Source organism: Spermophilus citellus, assembly GCF_964194105.1.
Source record: "Spermophilus citellus genome assembly, chromosome: 11".
NCBI classification, from domain to species: Eukaryota; Metazoa; Chordata; class Mammalia; order Rodentia; family Sciuridae; genus Spermophilus; species Spermophilus citellus.
The window spans coordinates 133,743,431-133,754,831 of record NC_138192.1 but is presented as its reverse complement, the minus strand read 5'-3'; the positions used below and the strand labels follow the sequence as shown (position 1 = coordinate 133,754,831).

Here is an 11,401-nt window from a genome sequence, read left to right as displayed (position 1 = left end):
AGCGCGCTCGCCTGGCATGCGTGCGGCCTGGGTTCGGTCCTCAGCACCACATACCAACAAAGATGTTGTGTCCACCGAGAACTAAAAAATAAATATTAAAAAAATTCTGTCTCTTTCTCTCCTCTCTCACTCTCTCTTTAAAAAAAAAAGGTAGCTGCTTTATTATTGTCATGTCTAGTCATGGAATTAGACGAGGCTCCCACAGCCCAGCTCTGCCTGCTTGTCACCCTCACCTCTTGCAGCCACCCAGACTCTGCCTGCTGGTAGCGTCCGCTGACCTGGCCCACTGTCCTTCGGCTTTGCGCTGTGCTCCTTCTGCGTCTGGGCTCAGTGTGTCCTGCCCTCTCTTGGTCATCCTGCAGCTTCTTGAGCCTGTTTCAGCATTTCCTGCTGGTGTAGCAGGGGCTCATGGGCTGCCTGGACTGTATCTCCTGTGGCATTGAAACTCCCACTTTTTTTTCTTTTTCCTAATCTTCTTTTCTCTAAACTTCTTCTCCTTGATCTTCTTTTCCCCGATCATCTCCTTCCTGATCTCTCCTCCTAATCTCATTTTCTCTGAATCACCTCTATAAAACCCCCCTATTCCTGAGGATGGGCGGAATCACAGCCTTTGGAACGGCAGGAGTCCCCTGTTTTTCTCCCTGGCTAGCAAGGCCATAAACCTTCCTTTTTCCTTTCTCGTTGTTGGATTGGCACTGGGGAAAAGGACCGAGCTTTCTTTAACACTGGGAGAGGTTTTCTGGGATTCTTCCCCTTTCCTTCTGGCCAGGAGTGTCCCTTGCTCTGGCTGTACCCTCTGCCCTTTGTAGGAACCCTTTGGCAGCTGCCCCTTACTCTGGGAGCTGTCTTCTGGCCCGCCGGACTCTGGGCTCCTGGGGTGGGTTGCCTTATTTGCTCTGCTCCCTCTGCTCTGCCCTTGCTGGCCAGCAGCCACGCGACAAACGGACTGTTGAGCTGAGGAATTTGACTTGGCATTCAGGAATCCCTGCTGGAATTTTCCATTAGATAAGCCAGGGTGAAGGTTTCAGGAAAAGGCAGCCTCCAGGTCCCTGCTTATCTCACAGGCCTTCAGTGATAAGGACATTCTGGAGAGCTGGACATCAGATAACTCTCACGCTGAGTTTTAGCCTTAGCCATAGCTCTGCAAGGAAACCCAAGGAGGAGAGGGAGGCAGCCCTTCCCCACAGACCCCTGCCCCAGAGGACCTCTGGCTCTCTTCACCGGCCAGAATCTGGTCATCCTGCCATTTCTACCTGAAAGATGATGTGAGACATTGTCACAAGAACAAGGGGGCAGGGGCCTGGGGTGCGCAGTGAGCTGTGCCTGCTGCAAGCCCAGAGGACTGATCCAGACACGGAGCAGGGGTCTGGCTCTCTGTGACCCAGGAGAGCAAAGGGTGGGAAGTTAAAGAAAGCAGATCTGGATGGGAAGGAGGTTAAGGAAATCATTCCATAAACTGGTCCACCCCACCGTGCAGACCCCCACACGCTGTTTTCCCCAAGAAGCAATCACCTGCAGCCCTGCCTGGCCTCAGTGGACAGGACATGTCAAATTCCTCAGCAAATTACCTGTTACCTGCAGGAGACGTGCAGGCCCAAAATAATGTTGATAAGAGGAATCCAAGTTACCCTGAAGGGGGAGAAACTGTGGAGATAAGGGTAGTTCCTAATAACCATAAAATCTGAAAGAATGTATGGTCAAGAATCCAGTTACAACAAGTTAGCAGGGGCCAAGGTGACCTAGAGTTGCCAAGGCAGTGTGGACTTGAAAGCATGATGTCATCTACTGTCAGTCAAAAGTCAAGAGGTGACCTGCGTGGGACTCTCTGGAAACTTCTCTGGAATCCCAGTAAAACTGGAGTGCAGGAGAGGCACGTGGCCCCTCTCCTCTCTGAGAGCACCTACTCTCTCCCTCTAGAGTGTCCCCTTTCCCTTTTCCTATCTCTTCAATAGACTCATCCTGTCACTGTGAGCCATGTCTGAAGTCTTTCTGACTTGACTGCAAGAATCAGGGTTTGAAGAGGGGGTCTTTGTGCTGCTTCAGTTTCTCTGCAGGCCCCAGCCCTGTGACACTGTCCCCGGGGACAGAAGTTCTCCACTCTACTTGAGTAGAGACTGAAGACTCAGCCAGCAGGATTTGCAGGGTCAACCGCTGTGTGGACACTCGGGCCAGATGGTCCCCAGCAGCCCACTAACTCCAGGGCTCTGCTCAATGCTGTGATTTTGAATTTCTTTCCAGGGGACAAGGTGTGCACCAAGGATGGGGTCTGCTTAAATGGCATAGGGAAAATTGTCACAGCAGAATTGGTGACATGCTTACAGAGAAAATTAAAAATTGGCATAACCATATAAAAATAGTATTAATTATGGCCATGCCTATAAACTGTTTCTGTGCTATTTTTACTTCTAGCACAAGCCATGATGGTCATGGTGTGCACAATGCAAGTCTATGTTCTGCTGTGGGTCTTGCTCAGCCTGGCCATGGGGTTGGTAGTGTCTGAGTCTGACCCCGGGGCCGTGGAAGCACCTTCTGAATCACAGGAGAGCTGCAGGCTTCTCATAGTGGGTGCCTCCAGGTAAGGTTAGAATGAGGCAATCACAGGACCAGGGTTGGGGTTTGCACAGCTGCCACATCAGGTGGTCTTGAGTGGCTGCCTTCCGTCCATCACAGCTCAGGATGGCTCAGACCGGGCTTATCAGACTGTTGCTATTGCCTTGGGGGCAGGGGTAGCTCCAACTCACCACGAGATGCTTATCCTTTAGACCTGATGTTCCTAGAATCCACTCCACTTTGGCCTGCAAGTGTCCGATGGGTGGCTCAACCTCCATTTTGCATCCATCTCCTTTGATCTGTGTCACCTTGGATTCTAGGAACATCAAGTCTAAAAGATAAGCATCTCGTGGTGAGTTGGAACTACTGCTGCCCACAAGGCAATAGCAACAGTCTGATAAGCCCAGTCTGAGCCATCCTGAGCTGTGATGGACGGAAGGCAGCCACTCAAGACCACCTGATGTGGCGGCTGTGCAAACCCCAACCCTGCTCCTCATTACCTTTTTTTTTTCCAGTGGGGCGGGTGCTGGGGATTGAACTCAGGGGTTCTAGACCACTGAGCCACATCCCAGCACTATTTTGTATTTTATTTACAGACAGGGTCTCACTGAGTTGCTTTAGTGCCTCACCATTGCTGAGGCTGACTTTGAACTCGCCATCCTCCTGCCTCAGGCTCCCGAGCCACTAGAATCACAGGCATGGCCACCGCACCTGGTCCCTCATTCCCTTTTCTTTTTTTTTTTTATTGTTTGAAAATGTATTATTTCCAAAAGTAAAGTGAAATTGTCAATTTTAAAAAAGGACAGATACTATAAAAACAAGAATTCAATTTAAAAAGGAACATTAAAAATGAGAAAATGTGACCACATTTTCTTTTGCAAAATTCTTTGTCTAAACCTCATTCCCTTTTCTACAGGACCTTGAAGTCATTGTCAGCGCCTCAAAGACAGGGCTGAGGATGTAGGCCCCATTATCTTCTGGGGTAGCCAACGCTGTTCCTTTCCAACGATTCCCCATGACCTTTCCTGTCTGGTTTTTGGGGCAAGTGGCAGGACCTGATTTTTGGATCCCCAGGGTCACGAGGGCCCTGGTGACAGCTCAGGGATGGCCCGAGGGGGCCTTCCAGGGACTTCAGCTACCACTGGCATGTCCATGGGGATCTGTACCAACCTCAGTCCTGAAATCTTTGGAGGCCCCTCCCCTGCCCCTCCCCAGAGCCATGGCGTGAAGTGCCTGGTAGCTCTGGGAACGCAGCCTCCTGCCCTTGCTCCTCACCCAGCTGAAGCCTGGCAGCCCCTCCCTGCGGCCCACCGCCTCCTTGGTCTGGACTTTCCTTACCAAGGTGGGTGGACTGCTTCATAGCCAAGACCGAGCGTGGCAGGTTCCAAAGCTGTGCTCTTGGCAAGGCCTGGCTTTCAACCCTTGTCTGGCTGCAGGCACACAGCTCCCATTTGGGGTCTGAGAAGCTGGCTGTCAACAACTTTCTCTCTTTGCATTTCTGTACAAAACTAGTGTTCAGGTCTTCCTCTCAGCCTGTGCCCAAACTGCCTCAAGACGATGGGAGAAGACCATCCATGTTGCTAAATAAAAATTCCAAGAAGGCCATGTGCTGGACTAAGACCCTGCACAGGCCAGGCTAAAAGTCCAAATGGATCATTCATGCTCAAGTCTATAAGCAGTCTGAAGACCTTGCTGACCTTCCAGAATCAGGTCAAAGAGGCAAGTCACATCTCCCAAAAGGCCAGTTTCAATGGGCATAATAACCATGTTACCCTGCCTTGATGCAGACACGTGACCTCAGTGTAGCTCTTGCCTAGCACGTGGGAAGCCCCAGCTCAACCTCAACACCCCCAAATAATATAAATAAATGGTCAAGATCTTTAACTCATCCTGCTGATAAGGCTCCCGCAAACATAGTGAACGTTCCTAAGATGCGCCGGACGTTCTGTAAGAAGTATGGTAAACACCAACCCCCAAAGTGACCCAGAACAAGAAGAGCAAAGGTTCGCTGTGTGCACAGGAAGGCGGCGTCATGACAGGAAACATTGGCTGTGGTGGGCAGACTAAATCCGACTAAGAAAAATTCTAAATCTACAAAGAAGATGGTGCTGAGGCTTGAGCTGAGCCTCACTGCAGATGGAAGAGAACCCTGGCTATTTTAAGAGATGCAAGCGTTTCCAACTGGGAGGAGATAGAAGAGAAAGGGCCAAGTGATCCTGTTCTAAGCTTCATTGTTTTGTTACGAAGATAATAAAATGTTGAGGTTATCTTAAAAAAAAAGAAAAAAGATCTTTAACTCGTAAGTTTGTCCTCAAAGTTAGAAAAGAAAAGTGCATCCTTACGTTCCAGCTCTATCCTGAGTGACACAAGAGAATCCTGGCTCCCAGACCTTTAGTTACCAATCTGGGGCAGGAGATCAGGATGGATGACAAGAGGCAGGGGCTTCTCAATGTCCAAGGCAGCCAGGCCAGCTGGGGAGGTGGCCACACCTCAAGGGACATTGTGTCCTGGAGAAGAACCACCCCACAGGGCCCAGAAGAGAAACTGGTCCTGCCAGGATGCTGCAGAGGGCCCCCAGAGGTGCCTCCAGCTGCAGCTCCACCTGCAGGGCCTGGGACCCTGGAGCCGCTGTGCCTGCTTCCCAGTGCCCGGTGTCGTGGAACCCCAGTGAGATTCAGGTGAGTGCATCAAGAAAGGGAGCTTCTCAGGATGATTTTATGGCTTGCCATTCACAGGTGACCAATTTTTATCTTCCTTGGCCTTTGGCCAAACTCACCACCCCAGCCACACCTGGAGGCTGAAAATCTCTGGAAGAGACTATTCTGTTACTCCAAAGTCTCTCCAGTGCCCCGCCCTCTGCCTCCTTGGAGGCCACCTCCTGGGGGCATCAAGCCCAGATCTGAACCTTTGAACCACCTACCTGGGCCGCCTCCAACTGGCTGCCAGCGGTTTGTAGGAGGAAAAAGTTCATTTGACCAAAAAGCTCTCTTTTCTCCTGGGCTGTGGGTGTTCAAGGCAACAGGATCAGGAGAGCTCTGGGGAGGGGTCAGGAAAGACCTTCAAACCAGGGGGAACAGAGCTCAGACACTGGAAAGGCAGGCCTGGAGCGTGACTTCCGTCCTGCCCCTGCCCCAGGTGACCACATGACCGTGAGTGGACTTTGCCCTGGAGCCTTGGAAGGGAAGGGAAGGGAAGGGAAGGGAAGGGAAGGGACGGGACCTGACCCCCAGCTACCCCTTGCCCAAGGCTGCGGTTACAGCAGAGCCTCCTGCCACAGCCACCGCCCAGCCCACCTGGAAAGGGAAGCAGAGCTCTCCCCAGGCCAGGAGGAAGAAGGAAGGGAGACAGGTGGGACCTCCGGACCTGCTGGGGACGACCTCGGGCTTTCGGGAGTGAACAACCGTGGGAAACAGGTGAGCCCGTGTGGGGGCTTCTGCGTGCTTTGCAGAGTGTCTGTGTGTCTGTGTGTGCACACGTCCTGGTGTGCATCACTAAAGGGACCAGCAGAGGCTTGGTTTTGGTTCCGCGGGACCAGAGCTGTCCTGGTTTGGATGCTGGCTGGCTCTCTGGAATGGATGCCCTGAAGATGTGCAGTTAAAGACCTTGAGTGTGAGCTGCTGTAAGAGGCTGTCCCCTCCAAGGGATCTGTTTTGGTAACGTCAAGACGCTCAGCAATACAGTCACGACTCTGAGCTCGCCAGATTTTCTCATTAGGACTCTCTTTTTAACGGGGTCTTGCTTTTACTTTTCTGTATTAAGTGGCCACATTGTTCTGATCATGAGGGAATCGAGGCGTAGACAGCTATGCAGGGTTCTTCTCCAGCCTGGGGAGAAGGACACAGGAGGGGCACCCCCGCAGCCTTAAACCAGACCTGCCCCCAGTGAAGACCAGTTTGGGGTTGGCCTCCTGCTTTCTCCTTTGGTGGAAGGCAGGTGTGCTCCTGAGAAGCAGCATCCCGACTCCTGGCCTCAGAGAGACTTTGGACAGCCTCCGGTATATTCCAGAGCCAGGTCAGAGGTCAGACTCCCAGTTTTCTCTTTGAACTGAGAGCTCCAACCTCCCATTGTTGAAAGCTTACCACACACCATCAACTTGAAAATGCTTACTGCAGTCTTACTTATTACAGAGAAAAGAGATTGAGTCAAGTGAAAATCCAGTAAGAGGCTGTAGGGAGCTGTGTAGACATCACACACATGGCCTTGAAGCACAGGTAGCTCGTGGACCACTGCCTTTGATGTTATGTTAAGGTTCTGGTTTTTTTTTTAAAGGCAGGATGTATGCTTTATGTTAAAACCGTGGGATTCAGTTTGCTCTGAAGGTGCATGGGAAATCGAATGGGCAAAATTTCCTTGGTGGTTGTACTGAGGGTGTGGGACTGTAGGTAGTTTCCTTTTTTACATATTGACAATATGTTTATATTTAAACACACACATACACCCACACTGGGTTCAATCCCCAGCACCAAATATATATAGAGAGAAGGGGGTGCTCTACCACTGAGCCATAATGCCAGCTGTTTTGTTTTATTTTTTATTTTGTTTTTGAGAGAGGGTCTTGTTAATTTTCCCAGGATGGCCTTGAACTTGTGATCCTCCTGCCTCAGCCTCCTGAGTCACTGGGATTATAGGTGTGTGCCACTGTGCCTGGTGAAGAGTATTTTTTTTAAGCACAGAGATGTATTTTATCCAAGAAATACAAACCTGGTGTCCCAGTAGTGGGGCATTCATTCATATTCCACCTATCCAGGATAATCCACACATGTTTGGGCCAAAGATTTTCTTGAATTTTAAGATGAATTTTATTACTCTATGGGAATAATAGCAAAGAAACCTGGAGGGGCACCTTTGGGTACTTGGGAATGTGCTCCCGTGGATGTTAGGATTCCCTATATAGATCCCAGTGCAGATCAATGAGGTGTTTTCTCCTCAGAGAGTGGCTTATGTACCTTTATCAAGAAACAAGCATTAAATCAGGTGCAGTGGCACACGCCTGTAATCTTGGTGGCTCAAGATGCTGAGGCAGGATGATCACAAGTTCAAAGCCAGCCTCAGCAACTTAAAGAGACCGTGTCTCACAATAAAAAATAAAAAGGTTGGGGATGTGGCTCAGTGGTTAAGTGCCTCTGGGTTCAATCCCTGGTATAAAAAAAAATAAAAGAAATAAGTATTGGTGGGGTGAGGGTGCTCCCATGATCCCAGTTATCTAGGAGACTGAGGCAGGAGCTCAAGTTTAAGGCCAGCCTGGGCAACTTAGTGAGACCTTGCCTCAAAATTAAAAAAAAAAAAAAATTGAGGATGTAGCTCAGTGGTAGAGAGCCCTGAGCTCATCCCAGTTAATACACACAGAAGAAAAAACAAACGACAAACAAACAAGGGTGAGCTGGAAAGTTAAAAGATTTCATTCTTAAAAGTGGTATCTTGCTCAGTCCCCAGTACAGGAAGAAGAGGCAGTTTCTCAGTAGGACTGGCTGCTGAGCCTCTCTTGGCCAGGAGTCTGGTGGTCTCCCTGGGAGGCTGACCACTACTGCACTTACTGCTGCTCTCTGCCAGTGGCTGGAGGACGCTGGTGCCCAGCGAGGGGGCAGAGCTGGAACAGTGTGCCGGGCCTTGCTTTCTGCGTCCTTGTCCTGGGAGAGCTGCTGGGCTCTAGGATGGGGTCACGCGGGTCCCACAGGTTTCTTGCTCAGCCTCGTGGGCTCTGTGCAGATGGCCAGGTGGGGCTAGAGGGCATGGCTGCCCTGCTCCTCTTGGTGGAGGGTCTGTCGGCTGCACCCTGCAGCCCTATCTGAGCTCGGTGTGCAGGGTGGCCTGCGTGTGGTCCCTGGAACGCTCCTGCAGTGCCTGCTGGTGGCCTTTGGTCTCCCTCTGCAGTTGCCCCAGCCACTCCTTGACAAGTTCCAGGTGTGATTGTCATAAAAGCCACAGGGCAGAAATGTCCATTTACGGCTCCTGGCTACATGCTGAACACCCACTGTATGTTCAATGGGCACAGTCCTTGCCCTTGTTAGCAGTTATAGCCAGTGAGAGAGGAGTCACGTATAATTTACTAATCAACGCAGATCAAACCAGGTCTTTCAACCAAGAACAGGATGGGGAGGTGCAGGCTCCACCTGGCAGGCACTTTGTCTGTTCCGGTGACCAGTATGTGTGGGGGCTGGACACAGTGGATAGCAGCTGAGAGACCCGAGGAGACTGTTGCAGAGAGAGGTCTGCACCTGCTTGAGGGAAGGCAAGGAGACCCAGAGCCCTGCAGAGGTGAACTCCCGAGTTTGTTTGACAGTGGACTTGATGAACTTTGAGGCCTTCTTATCTTTCCTGGGGCCTGCTCAGGCTCTGGACTCTGGTCTGCACTTTGGCTGGCCGGGTGACTTGTGTTCCTGAGGCCGGCTGAGTTCTGGGAGGCTTTCCACTGGCTCATCGCGGGTGTTTGACTTTGACCTTGGAGTTGAATCTAGAGTAGGTCAGACGTATGCAGAAGGAGCTGCTTAGAGCCTCCTGGGTGGGCGCTGGTGAGCAGAGTGGGCCTTTCCAGGACCCTCACTGGGCTGTGGTGGGTCTGAAAAATGAGGAAATTCCAGGGTGGCCAGGCAGGTCTGGGCCGCTGTCTCCATCAGGTGGCTCCCACAGCTGCCTTCCTCAGGCAGAGCTGGTCCCGCCCTCCCTCAGCCACTCTGACCTCCTGTAGGCCCTGAGCAATGGCCTCAGTTCAGGCAAACATTTCAAATCACCGGTGCTGGGTAACACGTTCGTTCTTCCTCTGCGCTCCACCTTGTCTCCCCCTCCACCCAGCCCTTAGGTATTTACTGAGCACCTGTCATGCTATTACCAGACCTGAAGAAAACAAGGTTCTGTGTTTCTCAGCCATGGCTGCATGCTGGGAATACCTACGTAGCTTTTTTTTTTTTTTAAAGAATGAATGAAAAATTTAAACAATTAGTTTATATTTCTGATTTTTCTCTGAAACTCTGAAACATCGCAGTGCATGGTGAATCCCACAAGGATGATGTTGAGGGCCACAGCCGAGTCGGAATGACACATGGCATTTTTGCCAGAAGTAGTGGTTGAGAGGTGACACCAGCGAGTTCTGGTGGAGTTCCCGTTGAGTTCCAGTTGAGCTCTCACGGGGATTTCCAGAGAGTTCCCATTGGTTGGGGAAGTGCCGGAGGAGGGATATTTCTCATTGCTGGTTCCTGGACAAGCCGTGTGGCGTTCGGGAGAATTCCTGGGGAGCGTGTGTGGAGTGTGCTGGTGGAGTTCAGAAATAAAGTTTGTTCCTGCTTCAGTGGCTCGTGATTTGTGCCCAGCCAGACTGCGGCAGGATCCCCCTGAGATGGGCCTCGGGACTTCTCCCCGGGTCCTTTCCCTGTCCGGGCATTTTCTGCCTGGGACAGGCCTGTGGGCATGGGGATTCGGGCCTGTCTGGGTTGAGCCTTTGCTCCCCCGCCTGTCACACCCGGCCCTTCCCGGTCATGGAGGGAGAGGAGGTCACAGACTGGCCCAGCTGCCCCATGGTGGTGTGGACATTAATTAGGGGACATCTCTCTTTCTAGAAGTGGCCCAGATCAGAAACAGACATTAGAATGTCACCATATCGCCACCCCCTGGAGACACCGCAGTGGTCTTCAGTGACTGAACAGTGCAGAAATGAACAGACACAGTGCGTCTTTCAGGGGTGTGCTGGCCCCACTCACCAGGCATTTTTACCAATGGACAGTGTGTGCCTGACCCTGTCTCACTGTGCAGGGTCCACGGAAGGTGTTCAGTGGCCACACGGTGCATCAGGAAACCTGGGGGGAATGCTGCCAGACACCTGGTAACCCTTGCAAGGAAGGCAAAGGGCAAGAGAACTCCCATCCTACAGAGACTGCTTCAGCCTGACGGGGAGGGTGGCGGTGTGGGTGGCCCACCACGGGCCAGACCTGGTCACTGCAGGAGTGTGTGTGGGTACACGCTGGGGTGTGTGGGCAGAAGTTTCTACAGATGACAAATGTGCAGGTTCACATGCACCTATTTGGACTGTGGAGCTGGCTTTCTGCAGGGCCTGGCGCTGGGTTCCGAGGTCCTAGAGAACCAGAAAGACTGAAATGTGTGAGGCCCGAGCACAGCACTTTTTAGGGAGAGGTTTTGGAAAGTAGGAAGTGTGCCAGCAAATAGCTACGCAGGGTCCTTGCCGGTCAGGTCTGTGCCCTTCGTCTGCAGGGGCACTCTCCAGGCACGGCTCCTTTTGCTCCTCACAATGGATGCAAAGTGGATCCTGCTGGCCCAGCTTACATGGGGGAGGTGGGTCTGGGTGCAGAGTGGGCAGGTGCCCGCCCAGGGCGCCGCTGACCGGCTCTGTTCCAGGTGTCTGTGCTCCCCAGGAGCAGCCCGGTGAGCCTGCTGACAGGATCTGGCCTCAGACACCCAGCCTGCCTCAGTCTGTGGCTCTTTGCAGGGGATGGCGCAGACAGATGGACTCACCCCGCCCAGGGATGCCCCTGGCCAGCCCCGAGTGTCCAAGCTGGTCCTCCTGGGAAGTGGCTCCGTGGGCAAGTCCAGCCTGGTGCTCCGGTACGTGAAGGACGACTTCAAGAGTGTCCTGCCGACTGTGGGATGTGAGTGCAGGGCAGAGCGGGAAGCCCACAGGGGCAGGATGGGTGGGCACCCTGGAGCCCCGCGGTTCTGGGCCCCAGGTGAGTGTGCTCAGCATGCACACCAGCCGTGGGGTGGGGACAGCTGAGGTGCCATCAAGGTCAGGCATGCGGAACAGAATCCAGCAGGGCAGGTACACGCCCTGCCTCTGAGACAGGCGCCAGCCCAGCTGGGGTCTGCATGGGGTGGAGGTTCAGGGTCAGCTCTGGGGAAAGATGGT

General features: G+C 52.4%; 1 protein-coding gene across 11 annotated transcripts in view; it reads left to right on the top strand.

Annotated features, from left to right (window-relative positions):
* The window catches only part of RAB17 (RAB17, member RAS oncogene family), a 30,148-nt gene that overhangs the window by 5,070 nt on the left and 13,677 nt on the right, over positions 1-11,401 (top strand). For 3 of the 11 annotated variants that reach the window (XM_081260837.1, XM_081260834.1, XM_081260838.1), the window contains exons 1-2: positions 4,961-5,963; positions 10,985-11,144. In XM_081260837.1, coding sequence (XP_081116963.1) covers positions 5,694-5,963; positions 10,985-11,144 — 430 coding nt within the window. In that variant the 5' untranslated portion in view covers positions 4,961-5,693. Of the gene's footprint in view, positions 1-4,960; positions 5,964-10,984; positions 11,145-11,401 lie in introns of those variants that run through there. The other 8 variants (XM_081260836.1, XM_081260841.1, XM_081260840.1 and 5 more) reach the window with 4 other exon arrangements.